Raw genomic sequence first — 26,870 nt, forward strand, 5'->3', positions numbered from 1 at the left:
TTAATAACAAAACTAAATGACCTACACTTTAGAGTGGAGGGAGTATTTGTTTTAGCTTTAACATAAGTCAAACCATTCTAACTTTGATCAGTTTATTAGAAAATTATATAAACATTTACAAGTTTAAACATTTTATGAATACTAATTTGTTGTAGTCTCCTAGATGTTTGTCCATTTTTTTCTATAAATTTGGGCAAATTCAAAAAAATCTTGACTTTGGAGAAATTTAAGGTGAACTATGATTTCGAACAAACGGAGTAATTTTCTGTGTTGATTTATTGATGTTCAGATTTTCCTTTTTGAGAAATTGGATTTGACAGAAATTCCAAGTTGACCGGACCCCTGTCCGCACCCGAACTTCACACTCCGACCGAACCAATTCGCATCCCAACCCCACCGCGCGCGTCCATGCCCCCACTGCCCCAGCGCCGGCGGGCTCCCTCGCCGGACGCGTCGGGCGGAGCCACCGGCGGAGCCAGGCTCGCTGTGGAGCAAGCCTCTGGCCCGTGAGAAGCATGTCTCCGCAGGAGGCACGGCAGCGCGCCCTGGTAGATTGCAACGGCGGAAAGGTGCGCGGTCTCCGCTGCCGGCCTGCCACTATTGTTGGTGGTGGGCAGATTGCAATGTTTCTATTTCGCTGTAGAAAGGGTAGCACTTTGTGATTTTGTTACGGCTTATTATAAGCAATCTGCATCTTTTGACTACTCGTAGGATTTGTGTAAGTTGTAATGCCCTATGGCTTAGTGTAGGATTCGGCTTTTCCAACTGCACTGCCCTATGGCTTACTGTGGGATTCAGCTTTCACTCCGTGATTTTGTTAGGGCTTACTATAAGCAATCTCTTCATCTTTTGATTACTCGTAGACCAGAAGGGATTTGTGTAAGTTGTAATGCCCTATGGCTTAGTGTAGGATTGGGCTTTTCCAACTGCACTGCCCTATGGCTTACTGTAGGATTCAGCTTTTCCAAATGCACTGTTTAATTAATAACGCCCAATTTTCACAAGCGTTACAGGTCAAAAAATTGTGCAGGAATGTTAGTTTGGTTGAAAAATCCTTTTTGAGTATCATCCTGTCATCGCTATGCCACCACTAACAAATTGTCGTTAGCGAAACTCCGCATCTGGCAAACCAACCCTTTGACATTAGTAAGATTGGTTTCAATGAATCACCCATTACTTGTGATGCACTTCAGCAGCAGAAAGTACATGGAAGCTTTGTACCACCATCAATCTTTCCGCAGCCAAAATCTGCAATTCTCCACACGTATGGATATCTTCCATTGAAACTGCACACCTAAAAGGGGGCCAGGATGTTACATTTTAGTTGACTGCTTTGCATGATAGGAATGTCTGTGAAACTTGTTCAAACCCAGTCATTGCAAAAACCTTGATAGGATAAGAATGGTGTGGATGAATACATTTTTTCTCATTGCTTCATATAGGTTTCAAAAAGGAGTCTGATGGTAGTTGCAATAACCATGTTAATCTTCAGATCATCTCGAATTCATTTAGGATTTTGAATATTTTATCAAGCCATTTAAGATTTTTACTATGCAGGAGGTTATTGTGCTGTTCCATTTGGCTGAGTATGGAAGTTAATGGTGGTTGAGTGCAAGAAAAGAAATATAACTAACACTGCAAAGATCAAGGGATATAGAAACAGAGCTAATTGCCACTAGTGATGAAAACAGTCTCATGACTCGTGAAAGGTAGCTTCTACCTCCCTCATCTATTATATGCTTTCCTGGAAGACTGCTAACAGGCGGAAAGCTTCAAAGATCATGTTCACATTGCCGTATCCCATCATAATCAGCGATGTCCTTGTAGAATTACGTGAGGAGCGTGGACATTGGACTATATTATAGTTGGAAGCTTCATGTTTAATCCTTTTACTTAATCCAACGTGATGCTGTCTTGTAGAAGGAAATTCTCATTTGTCGATGTCAAATGATCGCAAGAGTTTCTTGTGGCTGGCGCCATGGTGTGTCCCAGGTTCAGGGTGCTTTTGTGTTTTGTGTGACAGTTTTGGGTCGTAGTTGGTGTTTCTTGGTGTCTAAACATGGGGTGGCTGTAACATTTTAAATTTATTCCTTATTGAATGAAGAGGCAGAGCTCCTGACCTCCTGCCATCTGTGTGACAGATAGAGTCGTAGGTTGCAGTTTCTATTTTTTTTAAGTATATATCACTGGAATATAGTTTGAATAGTGGTCTTTTGCAGTGCCGATTTCGTAGTACATTGAGCTATTCTAGTTGCCCAAATAATTGTATTTTGTTCAAAAGAAGAAGGAAAAGGGTGCTCATGCGACTCACCATAATAGATTCTTTTTTTTTTTTTTTTTTTGCATGCTGAGGTGCTAATGGCTATGAGGTGTTGCATTGTTGACCCCACTGCCTATGGAAACACATAATCATGTATAACTTCTTTTATGTAGCTTCTCAGCATAGGATTCTGCCCATTTTACATTTTGAACATTGACTACAAATTTTGTATACAATAGCAATTTTTTTTATATGGCTCAATGAATTCAGCAGTTATGATCCAAACCTTTTGGGCATCTGCTTAAAGCATCTGTGGCAAGCCAGCAAGCAGCAGTGGTGCAGAATTTACTGGACCAGTTAGAGATATGACATTATTTTGGACAAAGTGTTATGAAATTTAATTTGTGTTCCTGGAATGACAAACGTAATTTGAACTCGTTGAATCAGCTGAAACCTTGTTACAATAGGTGGTTGAATTTTCAGAATATTTCTCATTTGAGTTGCTTCACCTGATTCTGGACGTGATTTTTTTTTTGGTTGTTGTTGTTGTTGAGAGAAATGATTTTTTTGTCAATAGGAAAAGCATTGGTATAGTACTCTAGCAAAAACAAGAAAGATTCAGTTGGGCTGCATATTGTTATTATTGATATTAATTTTATGTTGTACATATTATTTAGTTCTAATCTATTGCTTGCCTTAAACACTAGTGACAGCTGTCAGTTCTTTTTTAAAGCTTGCATTTGGTGGCCTAATAATTGATCAGCCAACTAAATAACTTTCTATCTTCAGCTTGATGGTCACTGCTTGCTGACTAGTTTCAGACTGTTGGGTGCTCTAAGGGCAGCAAGAGGGCTTCTCTAGAAAGTGAGGTACAGACTTAAGACAACCTCCCATTCCTGATCAGGTAATATATCAATCTTTTGCTTCTGCTGGTGGAATTAGTTTGTATCATGTATGATTGATTTATGCTAATGTCAAAAGCTCCTTATAACAATTTAATGTTCATGTCTTTTAGTTAAATGTGAAATATATATTTTTGTTTACAATGAGTTTGTAAACTCAAGATGAATAGTGTCTTGCTCAAGGGCGGAACTTCTTCATATCTGTTTTGTGTAGCCACATCTTAAACGAAGGAAGTTCTGATGTTACTTAAACTCCAAAAGAACAAATCAATGTGCTTGGATTTCGGAAACGTCTTGGCAGTTTTCTGACAATAGAATAGTTGCAATTCGATAATTCACCAATATCTTGGATTGATGCCAACTTGGATACAGTTACTCTAGTATGGTACCTTTGCTGGACACATTCTTCAGTGGTTTTATAATTTAAACTATTCAATCTTGTGCCTTGAATTTTTTGCTGGAAAAGATGAAATATAATTGAAATTTTGTCAGTAGGAGCAGTTTGTATTTGGTGCCTATCATGGTGCAAGCACATTTTCTAATTTTTTGGTTATTCTTAAGGAACATGTGTTAATTAAAAAAAATCCTTTTGAAGTAAAACAAAGTGAACTGACAACCAAGGGATTAAATGTAGGTACTCAGATAGTCAGGTCTATGCTTACAGAAAAAAACATCACAGAAGCCTAAGATCTAGACTTGTGGTGGAGGCACAAAATGACTATCTCTGTTTCTGGAAGTTTTAACAAACCTGTACAAATATCAAGAAAAAAATGAACGTTCAGATTGTTGACACTCAAAATTTTAAATGATTTTCTCTGTTTCAGTATCATTTTCTTACCTGTTCAAATTGGAGCAAAATTTTACATTTGTAAAAAAGAAATGAGATCCTCATCTTCTGGATTCAAACATTTGAAGCTGTTCCCCATCCATCTGGATGCACATCAATGGAAAGTATGGTTACTTTCCTCTGCATTTTGAACTTTCATATTTTGTGCCAGTAGACATACTATACCGCGAATGGTTCAAAGGCAATCCAACCATTTTCTCAAGGTAACCATGTGCACAGCAAAACCTTAACGACTCATCTATTCTTGCAATCGACAATTATTTTTGGGTAGTTGCCCCCTGATCTGCAGCAGTAATGTGTAGATAAGTTCCAATCTTTAGTGAAAGATCTTTCTGCAAAATTAAAAAAGGTTTACTTGTGAAGCACTTCATAATATGAAATTACACAGTGTCACGTTTGTGTTCACATCATTATTAAACTGGATGCTAAAGACATTGCTGGAGTAAACTGCAGAGTAGGAACGGGCCTTAGCTGTGCTCTTTGAAGTTGAATAGATCAATACTGCGTCATTGATATGTGAGAGAGATTGACCCGTAACTACTCTTGGTGACTGATTGATGGAAACGCGTCAATTTGGGTTGCTGATAAACTTGTAATGTCATTCAATGTCAGTGTCCAAACAACGACTAAATCAATTAATCCATTCACATCAAAGTTGTTTGTAAGAAACTTAGGCACGCAATCACTTATTGTCGACATCCTTACTCCATGACCAAGATTTGTTAGCTAAGCATTCATATATTCATAGCAGAACTAACTGGCCTATAAAATTACACATTCCACATTGGTCATCTGATTGGAAAATTGAAGTATGTAGCTAGAAGCTATATTTCTTCTAGATGAATTCACTCCACAGGCGTACAGTACCTTCCATGATTAAGAAAGATGGGTACAAGTTTGTTTTCTCCGTCACTACAAAGGAATGCATATTTCTTGTATGTAATACTGTTTTGCTATCTTGTTTGATCCACATGCCACGAGTGTTGTTCCCACTGCACTTTGCTTGGTTAGAAGCTGCACTTGCAACAAAAACAACATTTCACAGCCACCAAGTAGCATTGTTTCTTACTATAAATGTTAATATCAGTTACTAGTGAAATATATGCCCTAAGTAATTGTAGGTATAATGCAGCTCTGCTCTGTTGTGGGGAGAGGGGTCAATCATCTCTCTTGTTCAATGGTACACTCACTGTTGTAGCAATTGAAGCATTCTGGAAGTATGGAAGCTAGTGTCTGTCGCTTCAGATTTCAGAATGTCGTTTAATTGAGTCTCCTGCTCTGGGTATAATTTCTAGGTGTTCTGTATATGAACCCCTTCAAACAGGAACAAAGAAGAAACTGAAACTAGAGTTTGTATAATTTTCATCTTCCTGATTTAGAATTGTACATATAAACTGAAAGGTGTTCCTTCACACCTTCTGTTAAGAAATTTTCAGTTTTCACAATCGGTACAATTGGCTCAGATTTTATCATAGAAGCACAGGTGCCTTTATAAGTATCCAAATAGTTTGTCCTGCCTAGGATCTAATTGGTATTGCTACATTTTTTACCTGGTCCTGGTCTGGTTTCTTTGAACTTTACCTCATCTGATCTGCAAATATTGATTTATACTGTGGCCTTTGCATGCATAGAACATGCACACTATGTGCGGTTTCTTCAGAATGTGTTTATTGATTATAGTCTGTTTCTGACTTGATGGATCTTTTGTGTTGTCTAGACAACTGTAATTCACAACTACGATTAACTAGGAAGTTAGATGAACCAATGACACAAGTTTTGCTTTGCAAAGCATCCTCTTGAATTTCTTGATTGCTGGGGAAATATTGTTCTGACTCATATTAGGCAAATTTATGCGATGAAAAGTTGGTTTTGTTGAAGAATTACACTTTTAATGTATTCAGATGACTAAATCCATATTTTTCTTCTGACAGGTATCGCTCGAGTGTGTAGGTTTTCCGGGATGCAGACAATGCATCAGTGATTAGACAGTGTCTTTGAAGCCAATGCTGCTAGGAGTTTCTAGTTTATCAACAGATTTCCTCTTAGTTGTTGATCACAGCAAGAAACGGCTGTCCTTGCTAGCTAGTCATTTCGCTTTTAGGTGTTCGTAGGTAAGAAAAACATGCATAGAATCAGGCATCTTGACACTTGTTAGACAGCAACAATGATGACATTGCCATTTGCTAGAGAACAATGTCAATGCGAACAAGAAAGCCAATTGTTTTTTGTTCAATAATTTTCCCATCTCGTATTCTTGGACAAAGGTTAACCTGCATTTGTGCTTCTGTCCTTCAGGCAGGAAAAACATGTCTCTGACCAAACATGACAAATCGCTTGGAGTGAGTGATTAGCGGAGAGGTAAGGTAAAGATATATGCTCACTCCAGCTAGTGCCAAAGACCAGCACCAATGTTTCCCTACGAGCTGCCATTCTGCCATTCACCTCAAGGCGTCGCAAAGGGGTTTCGATTCAATGTGCTTTCTCGTTAGTTGGATGATCTGGAAAGAACACAATGACAGAACTTTGGACACCAGGCCACACCGGCGCTACATCTGGTGCACAAAATAGTGGAGGAAGCCAACGACTGGATCGGGGCAGGATATAGGCATCTACTGTCACTAATAGGGTTTGGATGATACTCACCACTGTTTTTTTGGGTTGAGTTTTGGGCTCACCTGCAGGTCGCAAACTACTAGTTTTGTTTTGTGTAATAGGAAGTTAGTTTTCTGGGTGAGGTGATGAGTTGGTTTGGTAATATGCCATTATCGTTCCGGACTTATCTATAACTACTATACTTTCTCTTAGAGAAATACGTGTCAATGGCACGGTCGAGAAAAATTCTGCCGTTGCGCTGGCTCGACCCGTTGTTTCTCGCAGGACACGAGGGGGTTGCTGTCGTTTTAAACTCATCTAGAGGCAATGTTCACCAAAACGCTAAACCGTTAACATGGAGCTATACGACCATTACCCGGGCTACATGGTAACATGGCCGACCAGCTACACGTACTAGTGAGTGTTAGAGTAATTGAACAGGCTGAGAAGACATAGAAAGCCGACCAGCTTCTTTCCATGATAATCACACCAACTATCAAGACTCGAAGAGACCCAACAAATCCGATAGAATATGCTCTCACAGTTTGCACATCCGGTTATTATTAATCATCAAAACTCACCAAAACACATACTTGGGTTCTAGATCCTTTAACTAGACATAGAGATTATTATATGCTAAGTACCATCAAAAGTAAGTGTTTTAGAAAATGGAACGCCTAGGACTATTGTGGGGAAAAAGAGCGGGGTGAGCTTTGGTTGAATCGGGGGTATTTACTTGTTGGTACTGGATTCAAGAACGTTTCCCACAAAACATGAGCCTTTGTTTCAAAATTGAAAAAAAATATCATGCCTAAAATGGGAGATATTTTGTTTCTACATATAGGCCGTGTTTAGTTCCTCAACCAAAACATTTCGTTACACTGTAGTTTTTTCGTTTGTTTGTGGTAATTATTGTCCAACCATGGACTAACTAGGCTCAAAAGATTTGTCTTGTCAATTTCGACCAAACTGTGTAATTAGTTTTTATTTTCACTTATATTTAATACTCCATGCATACGTCTAAAGATTCGATGTGACGGAGAATCTTGAAAAATTTTGGGTTTTTGGTAGGAAGTAAACAAGGCCATAAATTACTTTCTTCTGATTGTAAAACTTTTGATGTTAGAATGCTAATAGGTTCTACATTTAATTTGTAATTTAATTTTGTTAAGTAAAACAAGTCAATTAATTCATTAAAGCTATGTTTATACCATATAGTGTATCAATGGTCAATTATGAATAGAAGGTTCAGTTGGAACGATAATTATTTATTTCAAGCTATTTCGAATCTCTGTTAATCTTAGAAATAAATCAATTTTGTAGTGGTGAGACAAAAAGAAAAATTAAAAAGAAAGTGCAGACAAAACAACAAGGAGATATTGAAACATCAATTTGAAACAGAGGATAGAGCTAGAGTTCATTTTCATAATGGCATTAAGAAATGAAATCCTAAATGGTGCCTTACATCTTGGCAAAGCATAAATGTACTCATATTACAAATCTTGCTACAACAACTCGTTTTTATCAAAAGCTTGTGGTTTAGTTTTTAATGCAACAAGTCAAGAAAAAAGTTTATTAATTATTGGTGCAAAAGAAGAGTATCGGATTTAGTAAAATTAGTTGTAACAAGGTCTTGTTATCATTATTAATAAAAAGTGGTCCAATTGTATGCTAGTGAATTGATCGATTACCAAAACTAGACTTTCTAAATTTAGAGACTAAAGAGCAAAAGAAAAATGAGAAAATTCCAAAATCTTCCAAAACATAGATGCAAAAATTAAAGATAAATTTATCTACCTTGCAAAGATATCTCTATGGGATCAAATGTATGATGAGGTTGCTTGGCACTGTCATCGTCCTTGACCGACCAACAAAAAAGAGTATATAGCCCTTCAGGAACATTCTATTTTGGGAATTCCTACTGTTTTTTTAGTTGATACAAATTGTGATCCAACTCTTATGAATATAATGATTTGTGCCAAGATGACACCTTTTTAAATTCAATTAATTATTAACATATTTATTTGCAAATTTTTAGAGACGTTCTCTATATACATAAGAAATGGTCGATTAAGAAGAATAGTTAATTCTTGAGGAACTGCATACATTTATAGGATTGGTTACTATTATTTTGGTTTTGAACATATAAAATAAGGGGGTATTGATAGAGTTTATTGATACATATTATAATATATTGATATGATGTGATTTCTTGCCTTCTTGGTATCCTAAACATAAGATTAATACTTCGAGTTGCTGTGTTGAGAAAGAGATGTTTAATCAAAACAATTCCTTTTTTGAATTTCAACTTTTATCAAGGACACAATACAATGTTAGTATCACAGATTATTTTGTCAATGCAAAAGGAATCACAAAACTATCAAGAAAAAGGACAGAAACTGGGGATATATTTGAGTGGGCCCAAAGTTAGCATAGGAACTCTGGGTGCCACCCTTTTTGGCCCAACAGTAACTAATTGGGAAGCCTTTAAGCCGAGGACGCGTACAGGCCCAGCCCATATTGAAGCCCACTCTGTTGGTCTCACTGGCATCGTCCCATCTCCCTTGATTGAACCCTTTGGCCCACACGACAGCACAGCAGCCGGAGGAGCTAGGACAGGCGCGGCGGCGGCGGATAGGAAACTGAGGAAGCTAGAGCCATGGTGGTACGGATCCGTCTGGCGCGGTTCGGGTGCCGGAACCGGCCCTTCTACCGGGTGATGGCCGCCGACAGCCGCTCCCCGCGCGACGGCAAGCACCTCGAAGTCCTCGGCTACTACAACCCGCTCCCAGGTTGGGTTACGCTACTGCCCTCCTTCCTCTCTAGTCGCGTGCCCTCGATTTCTCCCTTAAAGATTGACTGATCCACTTATTTGCCGCCTCAAGCACCATTTTCTGCTGCTGCTATTGGCCTGCTTATTGGTTACTGAGGCCTTGTTTACTTCCGAAAACTTTTTGGTTTTCGGGCTAGCATTTTCGTTTTTATTTGATAAACATTGTCCAATTATGGAGTAACTAGGCTTAAAAGGTTCATCTTGTGCAATTAGTTTTAATTTTCATCTATATTTAGTGCTCCATGCATGTGCCGCAAGATTCTTGAAATTTTTTTTGGTTTTTGGGGTGAACTAAACAAGGCCCGAATACCTTATGAAAGATGGATCTTTTTTCCTCGTTGTCGTGTGCAGGGAAGGATGGAGGCAAGAGGATGGGCCTGAAATTCGACCGGGTGAAGTAAGTTTCACTTGCTTAAATTTGGGTTTGTTGCAGCTATTATTGCACCTAGTCAAAATTTAACTCGTATATCTTCAGTCAAGCATTTTAGAACTAAACGTGGGATTGTTGGTTCTACAAGCATATAAAAAATTTAACAGGGATTAATTCAGACAGTCATATTAACCATACGTAGCTTAGGGTGGTAGACCTTACAATTGCGGATGTTAGGAAGGCCGGAGCTTCACCCTTCTAGTTGATTATGCTGTACCAATTGCCAAGCATTGCTGTACCGACCTCTCTCTGGGAAGTACATTTGTTTCTTTTTTTCTAGTGAAACTCAAGTGGAAAGAATCAAGATGATAGGTTAAGAAAGTAAAATTTATATGTGGAGTGTGTAAGATGCACTTGGAAGTATGGATAACGTCTTTGGTCCTATATCATCTACTTTCAATGTTTTATCATTTGGTCAAGAATCTTCAAGCATATCAACATGAGAAAATTCTCTATTTGACACTAGAAAAACTTCTTCCCTATTTAACACCGAAACTTAAATCTTCTCTACCTGTTACCTTTTCATATTTTGTTCCCGATTTGACACTTACATAAGTCCAAAGTGAAAAGACCATTTACCCCTACTGCAGTGTGTTTTCATGTGTGCTATGTCATGTTGCTGCATATTTTTTGTCTCATTTATTTATTTGCATATGTTTTTTTTCGGTACACCTGAACACAGCACCATCTAGAAAAACACATTGGAGGGGTAAGATGGTCTTTTTACCTTGGACTTAACGTCGTTATAGCCAAAAGGTAATGGAAGTATTAAACAGGGAACAAAATTGAAATAGGTGACTGGTAGGGAAGATTTTAAGTTTCGATGTCAAATAGGGAAGGAGAAGTTTTTTCTAGTGTCAAATAGGGAATTTTATCAACATTGATATCTTTAGTCAAGTTATATTTAAGTATGTTTCTTTAAGAAAAAGTTACGTCGAGCTGTTTTTTTTTCCTTTATTTATTTCCTGCATTGAAGTCCATGTAACAAAGAACAACTTTCTTCTGCTGTAGGTATTGGCTGTCAGTTGGGGCACAGCCATCAGATCCTGTGCAGAGTATTCTCTTTCGTGCCGGACTTCTGCCACCACCTCCAATGCTAGCTATGGCACGGAAGGGTGGGCCACGCGATAGGCGCCCCATTCATCCAATGACTGGGCGCCCCTTGGATCTCGAGGGCGTCACAATTGTCGATGACTCCAATGCTCCTGAAGGCGACGCTGAAGAGCCTACAGATGAGGTGGCTTCATAAGCCTCTTATATTAGCATATGAAAATATGATGTATTTTCTATTTAGCATATGTAGTGGTGCTGCAAAAGAAAACTTGTTTGTTGTGCTTCTGACAAGACTTGAGTACTAGTACAATGTGGCAAAACTTTTAGACAGGTAATCTTTCATCCGATTTTCTTCTAAAAAATGGCAGTGCCATTGTTTGTTCTCATAGAAAATGTAAAACCAATGCCATTGTATGCATCTTTAGCTTTTGTTCTGCAGCACCATCAGCTTGTGGTCTCTAGTATTCTCTGCGCTTTTTGAAAGAAAAAGGGCAGGAGCTCTGCCTTGCATTTAAGTTCTCTATACTTGGCTAATAAGATTTGCATGTGAAATGGAATATGCATGATAAGTCGAGCCTTGATGAATTCTTTGTGATCACTTTCTGGACGCTTGTTTAAATTGAGACTGCTAATATGTTTGCTCTCTTATGAAACGATGCTATGCATGCTGAGGTGACTTCGAAGATAGGCGAGATGCTCTACCTAGTAGCACTAACAATTTCTTCAGGGAAAGCATAATATAAGTTTGCTAGATCCTGTATGATCTATTTTATGTCTTGTCCAATCAGACTGATGCGGCTACGTGAAACGTCATCCTTGTGCCTGTTTTTCACGCAGATGCTTTCTTGTGGGATTCCTTACTTGTAGTTCTAAGTTTTACTGTCGTAGCCATGTTTGCCTCCTGAAGTATCTTCTCAGGATTGTATGGTAGATTCATAATTCACAGGCTATGCCCAAAACACATGGAATTTGATTGAAGGCTTGTTACATATGAATTTATACCACCAAAGAAACTGAAATTCCTGGATGCCATGATTCCAGTGTAGTGCAAGAGAACTGCAAGTCTGACTAACAAGGTAGGGATTGACGCTGCAATATTCCAACATTTATGATGATCAATTCCTGCATCCAATGTTACTCTGCGCGTCCAGCAGTACTGATAATTGCAACCTGTCCTATTTCATCAGACAAAAGTTCAGTTTTCAGTAATGTTCAGCCTCTATAGACACCGTGGATTGGTTCAGACCGGCAACCACAAAGTATATCTGGCCAGGAATTAAGGCATATACACAATCACAAGCTTTATCAGCATGGGCAAAACAACTCATCATGTTAACATCATCAGCTTGCCGCATCCCAAAAGGTATTTCTTCTTTCCCAGGCCACCCCATCCATGCGACATGCTAAACCAAGCTCACCAAGAAAAGCTGTCTTGGTAGCACTTGGCTTGCCTCCCTCGCCATCAGTCGCCTGCCTGCCTACCTCGAGCTTTAAATCTCTCAAGGATGCCTCCAGCGCCTTCCCCTTTCTCCCTCGGATTCACATCAGTTGACGGCTATAGGATGGGAGAACAACCAAGAAGAACTCGTCAGCTGTGTCTGCTTGCTCTGGTGTTCGCGCAATGGCACCAAGTCTCGATGGCCATGACGTTCACTATCTCCAACTACTGCTCCCACCCGATCTGGCCGGGGACGCTCGCCGGCTCCGGCACGTCGCAGCTTTCCACGACGGGGTTCAGGCTTGAGCCTGGGCAGACGGTCCAGCTCGCGGCGCCGGTGGGGTGGTCGGGGCGGATATGGGCGCGGACGGGGTGCGTGTTCGACGCGGACGGCGCGGGCGTGTGCCAGACGGGCGACTGCGGCGGGCGGATGGAGTGCCGCGGCTCCGGCGCCACGCCGCCGGCCACGCTGTTCGAGGTCACCCTGGGGCAGGGCGGCGGTCAGGACTTCTACGACGTCAGCCTCGTCGACGGCTACAACCTGCCGGTCGTCGCGATCCCGCGTGCGCGCCAGGGCGCGTGCAACGCCACCGGGTGCATGGCCGACCTCAACCGCTGTGAGTGCCGCCGCCGCCGCTGCGCGCCACTCTTCCGGCGACAAGAAGCTTTTACCGGCTGACTGACCGTGGCCTTCCGTTCCGTGTTAGCGTGCCCGAGGGAGCTCCAGGTGGACTGCGGCGGCGGCGCCATCGCGTGCCGGAGCGCGTGCGAGGCGTTCGGGCAGGACAGGTACTGCTGCAGCGGCGCGTACGGGACGCCGGACGCGTGCCACCCGACGGTGTACTCGTCCATCTTCAAGTCGGCGTGCCCGCGCGCGTACAGCTACGCCTACGACGACAGAACCAGCACCTTCACCTGCAGGGCCGTGGACTACACCATCGCCTTCTGCCTCCCGACCTCCGAGTAATTTCTGTGTTCATTAGACCTCCCCAGATTGACCTGACCTGCCATTGTCAATGTACAACGGCCATGTCATCACGCATGCATTTGCTTGGTTGTTCTCATCACCTGTTTCTGCAGGATAAAGAGGTCGGATGCGAAGTTTCTCGGAGCACAGATAGACGACGGCCAGAGCACCGGCAATGGCAATGCGCCGCCGATTTACAACAACGGCGGCTTCAAACCGCCGATCTACAACTACGGCGGCGGAGGTTCTCGTGTGCCGACGACGACAACCTCGTCAGCGAGCACACGATACAGCCAGCCGTGGCTCCTGCTACTGCTGGTGCTCGTCTTCTTTTTCTGACGGCGCTCGGTTGACCTTGTTCGTGCATTGCCTTCTCGAAGAATTTGGCAATTTAGTGAAGAAATGGAACATCTGAGCTCAGCTAACACATGGTAGCAATTATGGATCGAGAGGAAAAGACCCAAGAGACAGATTAAGTCTTTTCTGGCATTGGCTTCAATTCGTGTTATTAGCGGAATAGCGGTTGTAAAATTGTCTGTCTAACTAGTGGATTAGATGCTATGCTAGTGAATACAAGGGAAAACTGTTCTATAGATTGTAACGGATTTGTAAATCATTGATTCATTTTAATTGCATACAGATTGAGATAAACTCACGCAGGATGTTTCCTTCTGCTTCTGCAGAAGATGATTTTTCAGTCTTCACTTTTCAGTTTTCCGTACTCTGCCGTCAGCACGAAGCACGCCCGTGTCAAACTCTGTAACTCTGTTAGAGCATCTCCAAGAGTTTGCTATTCCACTTGGTATACTACAAAATTTGGCAAAAGTTGCAAAAAACGTTCTCCAACAATTTGCTATTCGCACTTGCCAAAATCCTTCACTTGCCAAAACCTTCCTCCGCGCGTGCAGTTTTCCGCGCGGCGGATTCCTTCGCCAAATCACCCACGCGGTGATTCTGTTCGCGCGTTCCCTAGGAAGCCGATGTCGCCGCCGGAAAACCCAGCTTCGGAGCGCATCACTGGGGTTGTGGTCGGGGGCCCGATGATCCGTCCCCGCGGGTGCTTGCAAGGGACCGCCGCGGCGGCAGCGGCCGGGGGCTGCTTGGTGTTGGTGCAGAGGAAGAGCCCCGAGGAGAGGGTGTGGACGGCGCCGGCGAAGCCGAAGAGGAGCGCGAGGCCGGCGACCCATGGCATGAGGAAGAAGCCGATGGCGAAGGTGACGGATCCGCAGAGTATGAGCGCCACCGACGCGCACAGGAGCATGGACGCCGCCGCGGCCGGCGACATCGACACCGACGCCGACGCCATCAGCTCCGATCAGATCGCCGCTCACCGCTGCTCAGAAGTTGTACTTCGGACCGCCACAGCCGTGCGCGCCTCTCCGCGGTTCGCCGGCACCAAAGCCTCCGGCGCCGCCAGCTCCGATCAAATCGCCGCTCACCGCTGCTCAGAAGTTGTACTTCGGACCGGCACAACCGCGCGCCACCGCGGCCACCCAAACAGCAGGTGCCGTTGCCGACTCCACCGGCGGTACGCGCCTGCCACATGCCTCCGCAAGCACCGGCACCTGCTCCCTGCCGGCCGCAGCAGGTGTCCGTCCAGTCGAAGCAGAGGAGGATACTTGATCCATTTGAAGCCGCCATCCAAGCAGAGGAGCAACCTTAATATATGGCGTGATATTTCTGAGTCCTACTTTATGATTGTAGTATACCAACTGGTGATGGACATCTCCACTATCCAATCCAAGGATACAGACCTGGGTTTTTTTTTCCTGCTTGTGACATTTCTGTTGATGTGGTGACGCCTGAGACAGTTGCCTGCAAAATGTTCAATGATATGTCTCTTTGGGGTGACGACACAGGAGGGATTAATCAAGAGTTGTCTATAGCACATCTCATGTCAACAAGACAACAATGATACGGTGTGAAGAGATCAATTTGGTTGCTGTGCAGGTCAGCAACACTAGTCTCACTGACGGTTACTGTTGGGCCCATTTTTTGTGGTTTGGTAAGTCTAAATTGGCAAACTCTTGGAGATGCTCTAATATTTCACTTGCCATTTATTTTACGGAGTTGCCAAACATCACAATTTGGCAAGCTAGAAATAGCAAACTCTTGGAGATGCTCCAAAGTGGGCCGGGCTGCGCTACCAACCCCACAAGCCCACTAGAGCGATCAGATATCAGGGCGAAACGAGAAAAAAAAGAGAGCAGAGCGATCACGAGCATAGCGTGCGTAATGGCGGCGTCCGACTCCGACGGCGCCGGCGACGGCGACGGCCACCGCCGTTTCGACGTGATCGTGGTGGGAGCGGGCATCATGGGCAGCTGCGCGGCGTACGCGGCGGCCTCCCGCGGCGCGCGCGTGCTGCTGCTGGAGCGTTTCGACCGCCTCCACGTCCGCGGCTCCTCGCACGGCGAGTCCCGCGGCACCCGCTCCACCTACGCGAAGGCTTACTACGCGCCCATGCTGCGCCTGGCGCGCCGCCTCTGGGACGAGGCCCAGGCCGAGGCTGGGGACCGCGTGCTCACGCCCACGCCTCAACTCGATTTGGGCCCGCGGGACGACCCGGCGCTTCTCGCCGCCGTCAGGAATGGCGGCGCCACCGTGGTCGGCGAGGGCTCGGCCTGGCCGGGGGCCGGCGTGTTCAGGGTGCCCGATGGGTGGATGGCGGCGGCGAGCGAGCTCGGTGGGGTGATACAGGCGACCAAGGCGGTTAAGATGTTCCAGGATCTTGCCAGCAAGAAGGGCGCCGTCGTGAAGGACAGGACGGAGGTGATCGATGTCACGAAGCGAGGTGAGCGCGGGCGGTTAAGATTTTCTTGGCAAGTTCGAAAACCAAAATTCGAACTAAATGCAAAGAACTTATGATCAACCTGAGTGACTTCACTAATACTTAAAATTTTGCTTTTCGCTTGGTGCTTACCCCCGTGTACCGTACCATCACTTGCAATTGCAATTTTATTTCTATCATGGTCAATTCCCTGTATTTTCAATTGGAATTGTACAGCTAACTGTCACTACACGTACTAAACCCTCTAAACAATTCTCCATCCAGCTAACTTTTACTGTGTTAGAAAGAAAAAAACTAGCCAATAGCTAATTGTCAGTTGGGTGATAGGTAAGACATTAGTTGGACGTATTAGCTGTCCTTAGCTAATTTTTAGTGATTATTCCCTCTATACCACTATATCTGTTTTGGCATTTCATTTGGATGTTTCTCGATTCACAGCATGTTGCATGCATGTGGACACACTCTATGTCTAGGTTAATAGGTTTAGAGAATCTTTGTAATACTTGATAGAAAGCTAAAACGATAAACGACACATATAACAAAAGGAGTAGCTATTTGTTGCAAGGTCAGTCTCAGTGGGGAGTTTTATGGCGTTGTTTCTAAGGCTGCCATGTCATGTGAAATGAAATGAAACTTGGATGAAATACCCACTCTCAATGGAGAGTTTTATTTCATAGTTTCATAGACATTTAATTTCAAGACTCATAGAGAGTTGGTAATCGTACCAAGAGAGTTTCATCTAGATGAAGCCTATTTCTTCTCTCTCTTCTTAAATACACTGTCATGTCATCAAAAAATCATATGTGGCAACCTATTTAATGCAAATGAAACTCACATGAAATTCCCATTGAAACTGGCCTAAAGATCTAAAGATGCCCTTCGTTGTAATTCGCAAAAAAGGGCCCTCTGTTATGGAAGTACTTTTAGCTTATTTCAATGTCAAATTTTCCCCCATTTCAAACCGCACCTGGGGTAGAGTAGTTCCTAGCAATGAGCTCATGTTGTTTCTTGTGTTGGCTCGATTGTGGAGTCATAAAAAATCTAACAGAGTACCAATCAAATACTGGGATTGTAGATCTTTTTAAATTGGACTGAAAAAAAAATCGATTTTCGAAGGCTGAGGGGATGTGTAAATTGCAAGTGCTACATGCTCTTGTGTTCTCGCAAGTTGCTTTGCCGTTTTAAGATTGTGTGATTCGATTTTAATTTCTTTTCATTGTAAAAGTATATACTCCACCAGCCAATTATATATAGCTCTGAAATCTTTCACACAATTTTATCTTGCAGATGGATCAATCCTGGTGAAGACAAAGAGTGGTGAGGAATTCCATGGAGCAAAAAGTATCATAACGGTCGGTGCCTGGACGAGCAAGCTGGTGAGGTCGGTCACCGGCATGGATCTGCCTGTGCAACCATGGCACAGCCTCCTGTGTTACTGGAAGGCGAAGCCCGGCCGCGAGCGAGAGCTGACCCCGGAAGCCAGCTTCCCAACGTTCGGGAGCTACAGCGACCCCATCATCTACGGCACCCCGTCGATGGAGTTCCCGGGCCTGATCAAGATCGCCATGCACGGCGGGTCACCGTGCGATCCGGACAGCCGCCGTGGCGACATGACCACGGACGACGACGCTGCCCTGGTGGAGCCCGTGTCGCGGTGGATCCGAGACTTCATGCCGGACCACATCGACACCGTGGAGCGGCCGCTCAAGGCAGTGCCGTGTATGTACTCCATGACCCCCGACGAGGACTTCGTTATGGACTTCTTGGGCGGTGATTTCGGGAAGGATGTTGTCGTCGGCGCCGGGTTCTCCGGCCACGGATTCAAGATGGCACCGGCCGTTGGAAGGATCTTGGCCGAGATGGCTATGGACGGGGAGGCGGGCACCGCTGTGGGGGCTGGTTTGGAGCTCGGGTACTTCAGCATTGACAGGTTTGTGGACAACCCGAAGGGGAACCTCAAGGGTTCTTGAGATTGTTAATGCAGGATGAACACCGTGCCCTGCTGGGGATCCTACCTCCAACAGTCTTTAGAGTTATCTCAATACAAGCTCTCCTTCCATGAATCATGTGTCAAAGTCTGTTCACTGTGATAATCTTTTGAACATGGCATTGTGAGACTTTCTATATACCTCCATTATGTTTCTCGAGTCTTGCAAAATTGAAGTGCATCTGCTCTCCATGTTTACAAAAAAAAAAGGTGCATCTGCTCTGCATGCTTAGCAAAACCTACCATACCAGCTCACCTGTATTCAGTATTCAGTTATACGGCATTCAGCTATAGATGACCATTTCAGAAACTCATAAGGTCTTGTTTGGATGTAGTCGTATTCACATCAATCCACATGTGTTGAGGTGGATTGAAGTGGAACTTGAACTAAATTCCACCCTAACCCACACCAACATATATGAATTGAAGTGAATCCGACAACATCCAAACAATGCCTAAAGGTATCTGTTGTGAACTTTGCGATATGCCGTTTCAGATCATTTGCTGTCAAAACATCCGCATGCATGTTCAGTTCTTCCACACCCCTTTGCTCTTCCATTTTGGCTCACATCACATCGCAACATTGTCGCTTTAGCTGCTAAGTATCTCAGTCTTGTCTATGCAATCTAGCAGAAAAAAGACCTGGCTATCAGCTCATCCATCATGTGTCGGACACGGGTAGCACGCCATAAGGTTGCTGAGGAACACGCTGGAATTCAACATAGCTCCAAAGGCTGCGTCTTTCCAAACGTCACGCTCTCTCTCTCTCTCTATATATATATATATCCACGCGCCCACACTCTTAGTCTCGTACTCATGATCAACTGAGGTCTTGTTTAGTTCCAAAATTTTTAGAAAAATATCATTATAGCACTTTCGTTTTTATTTGACAAATATTGTCCAATCATGGAGTAATGAGGCTTAAAAGTTTCGTCTCGCGTGTGTAATTAGTTTTTATTTTTATCTATATTTAATGTTTATGCATGTGCCACAAGATTCGATGTGATGAGAAATCTTAAAAATTTTTAGATTTTTGGGTGAACTAAACAAGGCCTGAAAGAATTAGCTTGATCACTGATGCTTGCTTTATGAGTACTTTGCGGGATCATATCACAGAGACGACAGCGCAAAGCTTGGAGACTTGGACACGTCTCCTGAGCCGGGTCGAATACCTTATCATTTGATCCAATATCTGGAGGCTGGGAGCATATATTATCCACAAAGGCCTGACGAACAGTAACAGTGCATCATCTCCTTTCACGACCTGGAGTAACCTTCGGAGTCATTGGTCAAGGTCTCGGAGAGATGGATGGCAATGGCGCTAGCAGTATTTTTCAGAGGCGAAATTCAGGCATCACGTACGTGCTCAGAGTGGCACAATCGACTTGACCGGGACTTTGTACCAGCCTTGTTTAGTTCCCCAAAAATTTTACAAAATTTTTCAGATTCTCCGTCACATCGAATCTTTAGACGTATGCATGAAGTATTAAATATAGATAAAAATAAAAACTAATTGCACAGTTTGGTCAGAATTGACGAGACGAATCTTTTGAGCCTAGTTAGTCCATGATTGAACAATATTTGTCAAATACAAACGAAATTACTACAGTGCTCATTTTGCCAAAAATTTTGGAACTAAACAAGGCCCAAAGGAAAAACGACAACCAACGGCAAACAGACAATCAACAGGAGATTCCGGACCTGCTGTGCCATTGCCATCCCTGTAATCGTGATGGAGATGCAGCCTTTTTTTTAGGGAAGATGGAGATGCCACCTAATCGGACAAGCAGTGCGTGTGGTTGGCCTGAGCGACTTGATTATGGCCAAGGATCAACTAGACATTACATCATCAGCCGTATAGTAGAATGAAGACTATACTTTGTGTTCATCTTTTCACCAAGTCATGGATCAACACAATTGACTCCTCCACTGTTCTTTTTTTCATTGGTCACGGGTCAGAAAGACGTGTTTTTTGGAGGTATCTGAATTCGAGCACATTCCTTCACTGTCCTTCCATTGTACCGTCTGTATCGGGCAAATGGCTGAGGGGCAGGTCTCTTTCGTGCTGGATTCCATGAATAGTTTCTTAGATCAAGTGGATTCCATGAATAGTTTTTTAGATCAAGTGGAATCCATTAATAGTTTTTTAGATCAAGGAGATTCCATGATTATACTTGACTAAAGATATAGGTCGCTACGCCAAGTGATTGCGCTATGTGAACCAAAGTGAAAGACAGGGAAAAATAAAAGGATTCTGCACAATAACGAACTTGATTTGCTATCAATAATATAATACAGCTGATCAGACCAGTTTATTAACATTCGTCTGCAAGACTACAACAAACTGAGGAGATGCGCCCACTTCAATCTTTGAAAATCCAAGAATCCAAAAGGACAATAAACAAGGGAACGAGATGGCAAGAACACACTTTTTCTGACATAAAAACATGAAATGGAGCCCCGTCGCCGATCCAGCAAGCCACCCGCGGTTGCCATCAGCCTTGAACGAGTCCTACAGGTTTCCTTTGGGATTTTCCGCAAACCGGCCGATCCTTAAGGGGCGGAGGTCTACTCCGGCGTCGGCCGCCGTCCTGGCCACCCCGTCCAAGGCCATCTCGGCCAGGATCCTCCCGACGGCCGGGCCCATCTTGAAGCCATGGCCAGAGAACCCGGCGCCGACGACGACGTCCTTGCCGAACTCCCCGCCGAGGAAGTCGACCACGTAGTCGTCGTCGGGGGTGACGGAGTACATGCAGCACTGCCGGATGACCGGCCCGCCGGCGGTGTCGACGTGGTCCGGCATGACGGCGTCGATCCACCGCGCCACGGGCTCCACCAGGCCGCCCGTGGACCAGTCCCTGCCGTCCGGGTCGCAGGGCGGCCCGCCGTGCATGGCGATCTTGATCAGCCCCGGGAACTCCATCGACGGGGTGCCGTAGATGTAGGGGTCGCCGTAGCTGGCGAACGTCGGGAAGCCGGCCTCCGGGGTCAGCTCCTGCTCGTGCCCCGGCTTCACCTTCCAGTAGCAGATGAGCGTGTGCACCGGCTGCACGGGAAGGTCCAGGCCGCTTACCGACCTGATCAGCTTGCTCGTCCAAGCGCCCACTGTCACTATGCATTTGGTGCCATGGAACTCCTCGCCGCTCGACGTCCTCACCGAGATTATTGACCCCTCTCCTGATGGAGCACAAGAAGTATGTAAAGATTCAGAGAGCTCTAGTTTTTCTATGGATTTTTTTCATCACTTTGTATATATGCATTTCGATTGCGTACTTCATTCGTTCCAAATTATTATAAGTCGTAGGATATTTCTAGATACATAACAAAAATATAATGTATGTCTAGAAAAACTATGTAGCTAGAAAAACTTATAATTTAGAATGGAGAGAGAGTATAAGCAGAAAGAAAAGATAAACTGAATTATTGTGCCGTTCAAACAATAGTACTAGCATTCAAGGACTTGTTTGTTGGACTGTCGTTTGGTGCTGTATTGGTACAGATTCCACAAACGATACTATTATAAAACAAAAGGAGCGAGTGCACTGAACGGGAATATCTGTTACAATAATTGGCAATCATGTACACAGAGATACGGTGCAGCAATAGTTGTACAATTTCCACTTAAAAGGGAAAGAGAAAAGGCGCAACATGTTTAAATTGCATTTTGCGAGTGATCGTACATTTTCTGTGATATGTTGCTACTTATTGTAACAACGACGCATATGTTCTAGCTACAACTTTTCTTAGTGATGATATTTACTCTTTACTCAAAATGATGTAAAAAGAGAACGGAGTTGCTTGGTGGCAGATCAACATTGCAAAGGAGCTAGTGTGACGTCAATGTGTGCAGGCTTATATATCATGAATCATGATGAGAACACGTACACAGTCACAGACCGATATATCTTCATCAAGTTTTCAAAATTTTGAAACCTCTAGACTCTAGTTAAGGTTCCAAAGGAATTTGCAAAAAACTACAAGCTCTATAAGGACAAATGCACCCTAAACACCGCCCCTCGTCCAAATCCTTCGCATCGACTTACTATTTTACATTGCGCATGCTACTTACAACTATATATGCTAAGTTGCTAACTCTTGATGAGTCACGAAGGATATATATGCTTCACGCGCTACGCACGCAGATGATTAATTGGTTAGACGCGAAATGCATGGCAGAGCCATCCGTACGTACACCATGACAGCAAAAGGAACGTGTGTGAACCTAGAGGCAGATGACGATCGAGCTCACAAGTCACACCCAACTCCATCTTGCTTGCTTGCTAGCTTGCCAGTGACTCGTCAGAGCGTCACGGTCACTCACATGCAGGAGCGAGGCGCGCATCCGCGCATGGCGCATGCTTCCAAGAGAATTAGTTCGGGTACGGTACGTGGAGCGAGGAAGAAGACAGTGCACGAGACAAAGCGCGCGCTCACCTTCACCTCGCTTGGAGCTGGTGGTGACGTCCACCACCTCAGCCCTGTCCCTGAGGACGGCGCCCTTCTTGACGGCGAGCGCCTGGAACATGGCCACGGCCTTGGTGGCCTTCATGACCCCGCCCAGCTCGCTCGGCGCCGCCGTCCACCCGTCGGGGACCCTGAACACGCCCGCCCAGGGCCAGGACGCCGACGCCGACTCATCATCCCCGGCTGCGGCGGCGGCGAGGGCGACCTCGGTGGCGCCGCCGTTCCTGATGGCGGCGACGAGCGCCGGGTCGTCCGCCGGGCCCAGGTCGAGGTGCGGGGTGGGCGTGAGCACGGCGTACCCGGCGTCGGCCTGGGCCTCGTCCCAGAGGCGGCGCGACAGGCGCACCATGGGCGGGTAGTGCGCCTGCGGGTAGGTGGCGCGGATGGTGCGCGACTCGCCGTGCGAGGAGCCCCTGTGGTGGAGCAGGTCGAACCGCTCCAGGAGCAGCACGCGCGCGCCGCGGGAGGACGCCGCGTACGCCGCGCAGCTGCCCATGATGCCCGCGCCCACCACGATCACGTCGAACCGGCCTTGGCCGTGGCCGCCCTCGCCGTTGGACGCCGCCGCCATGGCGCTTGCTTGCTTGCTTGATGCTCCCTCCTCCTCGCGGTCGCGCTCTCGACAAGCTCCTCGAGGCGACTGACCGCTGTGCGTGGCTGTGCTGCTCGCTGTGCTAGGGAGAGCTAGCTAGTGTAATGTAGGACTAGACTAGACTAGCTAGACTTGGTGAGAGTGAGAGAGACACACAAGACAGCGCACGGAGGGGACAAAGAAGCTTGTCGTGTCTTATTGCTTAATTAGCAACAGGAGATCCCCATCTTCTAGGCATGATGGATCTTGGCTTTTCTAAAACCACATCGATCATACATTACAAAAGAAAATGAATGGTACAGATGAAGAATCGACAAATACTCCTATCCGAAACTCAAGGCCCAACACGTAGGAGAATTTTTGTACTGACAGTCATAAAAAGTAAGAACTACGATGTATATAAATTCCCGGCGTTCGAAAAAACCGTCCTAGAAAATGTGCAACAACTTTGCCCGTTTGATAGCTTGATAAGCACTGACTGAGCAAAGAAGATAGGCCTCTTGGCGCTGAGTAGGCTGTGTGCTGGCAAGTACTGAAGCCGACGTATGCTGACCGAAATGGATGAGCCCTGCAGTGGCAGTGTTATCCCTGAGGTGCATGGGGCCAAAATGCACGCGCCCAGCTAGCGTGCTATCATTGCAGCCGTCCGTTTTGTGCCCGATCGAAACGTGAAAGAGGGTGCGCGCTGCGGGTCTACCACGTCCGGCCACGGCCCACGCACGCTCCACGCCGCACAGTGCACCGGCGCGCGTACATGTATCGTGTGTTCATGATTGCATCATCTTTGCCTCGGTGAATCACCGCTCACCTTTTCTTCGTTAATCTTTTGCAAGCATTAGCAAGACGCTGGTCAAAATGCCTACACCTATAAAAGTTTTTTTTTGATGTGCATATACACCTTAATTTGTATATTTTGTTGGACAGCAGATCACATCTCAAATGCATAAGAGCATGTGAAACATGTCCCTCAGCGATATTGTCCTAGGTTTCAGTTTGACAACTCCTAGGTTTACTCGAATGTGGATCTCTCTAAAAATGTAAAAAAAAAATCATGAAAAAAATATATGATACAGTATTTTTTTTTTATCAAGCATATGATACAGAGTTGGCAGTTCCTTGAAGATATGCTGATCGACTTCGAGAGACTTTTGTTGCCAGATGGAGAGGCTACATTATAGAAGTGGTCACTTTTTTTATTGAATGATGAAAAATAGTTCTTAACCCGAGCAAAGAGTTAAGATAATATTTTTATCAACGCGTTGCCTTTAATCCGAGCAAAGAGTTGAGATAAGGTATCCTTCCCTTTGGTCTTTAATCTTGTTCTAGATGTTTTCGCCAAAATGCTAATTAAGACAGCCAGGAAAAAACTTACTAGAGGGTGTTACCTTCAATTTGTGATCTGGGCATGACGTTAGTGTACAATATGCCCACTATGCACTGATTTTTCTAAACAATGATATAAATGTAAGTGACGTGCTTTGAGGAGAGTTATCTCGTACCAATGTATCGTAAAATTGACATATTAACCATTGGTGAGGAGGATGCTAATTTTATAGTGTCGTCATCGCTTTGTGTAAAAGAGTATCATAAAAGCGATCTATTAACTATTGGTGAGGACAATGTTAATTTTATGGCGTTATTCTCGCTTTGTATAAAAAGGTTAACCCGAATATGCTACATTTCAAACGACAAGGCTTATAAGTTGACCTTCACCCACCTAAATTTTAAGGTGGTACTAAACCCACCAACCACAACCACACATACAAATGTGCTTTGTGTAAAAAGGTTAACCCGAATATGCTACGTTTGAAACGACAAGGCTTATAAGTTGACCTTCACCCTCCTAAACTTCAAGGTGGTACTAAACCCACCAACCACAACCACACATGAAAAGATGGTACTAAACCTACCAACCAAAACCACACATATAGATGTTTGTAACATCCCGCGTCCAAAAACTGCTACAACCACACATGAGGCAGATGTCTGTAACACCCCGCGTCCCAAAACTGCTTATATGGTGCCACAACCACACATGAGGCAGATGTTTGTAACACTCCGCGTCCAAAAACTACTTATATGGCCATACTCCGCACGTGGAACATGCCTGCATACGTATAGCACCTCTCTTACACTTTCGTTCTCGCTTCGTGCTACAAGTGCTACATTTAGAATGACAAGGCTTATAAGTTGGCTCTCACTCTCTTAAACTTCTAAGGTAGTACTAAACCTACCAACCATAACCATACATGAGGCACCTGGGCTACACAGACTAACTTCACAACTACTACAAGCTGCTAATGGGCTGGGGTATTATAATTGTTTTTGTTGTAAGATAAATGAGTTTCCTATGAAATATATAAGAACTCCACTACACTTCTCTAGTCTTAGAAAACAAATGACAATAATCAAAAGGCTCGTTGTAGTTTGTTGAGGTAGAGGCTCTAGTCATATGAACGCAAATTGTCATTCCCACCCAAAAGTAAGGATGGCGACGTTGTGGATTTGGATCGGGTGAAGTCTCTGCGCACCCAAACTCGAAACCCGAAATTAAAACTCGAAACCACACCGAACACCGATTGATAATCTATCCCCAAAACCAAACCCGTGGATATCCGAAACACGAATGAATACCCGAAAACCGCTTTCTATGGCAACATAGTAATAGCAATAAGAACTTTCTATAAACATATACATGATATATATACACATATTTACATGTATAAATAAGAGGAAATAAAAAATAAATACTTTCATGAGTTAGCTTAGAATAATTTAATAATCTAAGTAAACAAGTTATTATTAGTATATTATAAAATATGAAATTTAATTCTAATAATTTATTTCGGAAATCCATTGGATATCCACGGGTGGAAAACCAAACCCGAAACCGAACCCGATAAGTTTCGGGGCCCTGAACCCAAAAACCGTAGATGAAAAATCATCCCCAAATCTGAACCCACGAGAATCGAAAACCCGCGAATATCTGACCCGAAACCACTCCGCTGCCATCCTTACCCGAATAGTGGCTTGATGGGTCAAACTTTTATTTAGGACCTATTTTGTATAGTTCTAGCTCTAGGATATCTGGAAGATCCAGGCCGAATTTATTAAGAAGTTTGTAGATTAAATTAAAGTTCTTTAAATAGTAATATCTAGACTAAATTTAAAACAAAATAAATGATCTAAATTCTCTCCATATCTTCATATTTAGCTACATGATTTCTCGGAGCTACAAATTCTCGGCACCAAGAGATCTATATTTTTATTTTTGAAGATTGGTGTTCTTGCCACTTTGAAAGCCAATTGCTATTTGACCCTTGATTTTTTTAGCTTTGTGATTTAACTATTGATTTTGAACACATGTTGAACAAATATTTAAAATAAATGATTTAACTTTGTCCTTAATAGATCTTGAAATTGAACTATGTATCGTCGTTTGACTCAAATTGGAATCCAACTCATTACAGTCATTGGATACATGTTGTTCTAACTCATATAACCATGATTCGTGAGTCTAAATCACATACGATAAATGGAGAAGTGTGAGAGTATTCTGAAAAGTCAAAATGACTGTTGGAAGAACCTCTTTCTCTTTAATATTAGGGATAAATTGCTTGAATTTTTACTAATCCCGTTCCATGCAAACTCAAGGTGTGTGAACTATAGACTAACCCACTGGATGAAGAATTAGCTATCCAAGAGTGTAAAAAG

The 26,870-nt window shown here is 43.9% G+C and overlaps 5 protein-coding genes and 1 long non-coding RNA gene across 6 annotated transcripts; 4 read left to right on the plus strand and 2 right to left on the minus strand.

Moving 5' to 3' along the window:
- On the plus strand, positions 367-6,242 carry LOC110433150. The gene is made up of 4 exons (XR_002450548.1): positions 367-569; positions 1,558-1,709; positions 3,050-3,164; positions 5,941-6,242. It is a non-coding gene; the product is annotated as an uncharacterized LOC110433150 (long non-coding RNA).
- On the plus strand, positions 9,172-11,438 carry LOC8054757 (30S ribosomal protein S16-2, chloroplastic/mitochondrial). Its single transcript, XM_002460422.2, has 3 exons — positions 9,172-9,393; positions 9,786-9,831; positions 10,876-11,438. The coding sequence occupies exons 1-3, from the start codon at positions 9,261-9,263 to the stop codon at positions 11,111-11,113; spliced, it is 417 nt and encodes a 138-aa protein (XP_002460467.1). The 5' UTR covers positions 9,172-9,260; the 3' UTR covers positions 11,114-11,438.
- Positions 11,579-13,797, plus strand: LOC8055889 (thaumatin-like protein 1b). Its single transcript, XM_002460423.2, has 3 exons — positions 11,579-12,972; positions 13,063-13,318; positions 13,436-13,797. Exons 1-3 carry the CDS (start codon positions 12,423-12,425, stop codon positions 13,659-13,661), a joined length of 1,032 nt encoding a protein of 343 aa, XP_002460468.1. The 5' UTR covers positions 11,579-12,422; the 3' UTR covers positions 13,662-13,797.
- LOC8055890 lies at positions 13,916-15,030 on the minus strand. Its single transcript, XM_021454374.1, has one exon. It carries the CDS (start codon positions 14,626-14,628, stop codon positions 14,260-14,262), a length of 369 nt encoding a protein of 122 aa, XP_021310049.1. The 5' UTR covers positions 14,629-15,030; the 3' UTR covers positions 13,916-14,259.
- LOC8054758 (probable sarcosine oxidase) lies at positions 15,215-18,271 on the plus strand. Its single transcript, XM_002460424.2, has 2 exons — positions 15,215-16,116; positions 17,401-18,271. The coding sequence occupies exons 1-2, from the start codon at positions 15,234-15,236 to the stop codon at positions 18,081-18,083; spliced, it is 1,566 nt and encodes a 521-aa protein (XP_002460469.2). The 5' UTR covers positions 15,215-15,233; the 3' UTR covers positions 18,084-18,271.
- On the minus strand, positions 20,353-23,368 carry LOC8055891 (probable sarcosine oxidase). Its single transcript, XM_002462561.2, has 2 exons — positions 22,535-23,368; positions 20,353-21,277 (listed from the first exon to the last, which is right to left on the minus strand). Exons 1-2 carry the CDS (start codon positions 23,133-23,135, stop codon positions 20,613-20,615), a joined length of 1,266 nt encoding a protein of 421 aa, XP_002462606.1. The 5' UTR covers positions 23,136-23,368; the 3' UTR covers positions 20,353-20,612.

Source organism: Sorghum bicolor, chromosome 2 (genome assembly GCF_000003195.3).
Source record: "Sorghum bicolor cultivar BTx623 chromosome 2, Sorghum_bicolor_NCBIv3, whole genome shotgun sequence".
Lineage (NCBI taxonomy): Eukaryota > Viridiplantae > Streptophyta > Magnoliopsida > Poales > Poaceae > Sorghum > Sorghum bicolor.

Coding starts and splice junctions, on each gene's coding strand:
- LOC8055890 (XM_021454374.1), bottom strand. CDS start 14,628: ATGGCGTCGGCGTCGGTGTCGATGTCGCCGGCCGCGGCGGCGTCCATG.
- LOC8054757 (XM_002460422.2), top strand. CDS start 9,261: ATGGTGGTACGGATCCGTCTGGCGCGGTTCGGGTGCCGGAACCGGCCC. Junction 9,394..9,785: donor CTACTACAACCCGCTCCCAG/GTTGGGTTACGC, acceptor TGTCGTGTGCAG/GGAAGGATGGAGGCAAGAGG. Junction 9,832..10,875: donor CTGAAATTCGACCGGGTGAA/GTAAGTTTCACT, acceptor CTTCTGCTGTAG/GTATTGGCTGTCAGTTGGGG.
- LOC8054758 (XM_002460424.2), top strand. CDS start 15,234: ATGATACGGTGTGAAGAGATCAATTTGGTTGCTGTGCAGGTCAGCAAC. Junction 16,117..17,400: donor GATCGATGTCACGAAGCGAG/GTGAGCGCGGGC, acceptor TTTATCTTGCAG/ATGGATCAATCCTGGTGAAG.
- LOC8055891 (XM_002462561.2), bottom strand. CDS start 23,135: ATGGCGGCGGCGTCCAACGGCGAGGGCGGCCACGGCCAAGGCCGGTTC. Junction 21,278..22,534: donor CAGCTCCAAGCGAGGTGAAG/GTGAGCGCGCGC, acceptor GTGCTCCATCAG/GAGAGGGGTCAATAATCTCG.
- LOC8055889 (XM_002460423.2), top strand. CDS start 12,423: ATGCCTCCAGCGCCTTCCCCTTTCTCCCTCGGATTCACATCAGTTGAC. Junction 12,973..13,062: donor CATGGCCGACCTCAACCGCT/GTGAGTGCCGCC, acceptor GTTCCGTGTTAG/CGTGCCCGAGGGAGCTCCAG. Junction 13,319..13,435: donor TTCTGCCTCCCGACCTCCGA/GTAATTTCTGTG, acceptor CTGTTTCTGCAG/GATAAAGAGGTCGGATGCGA.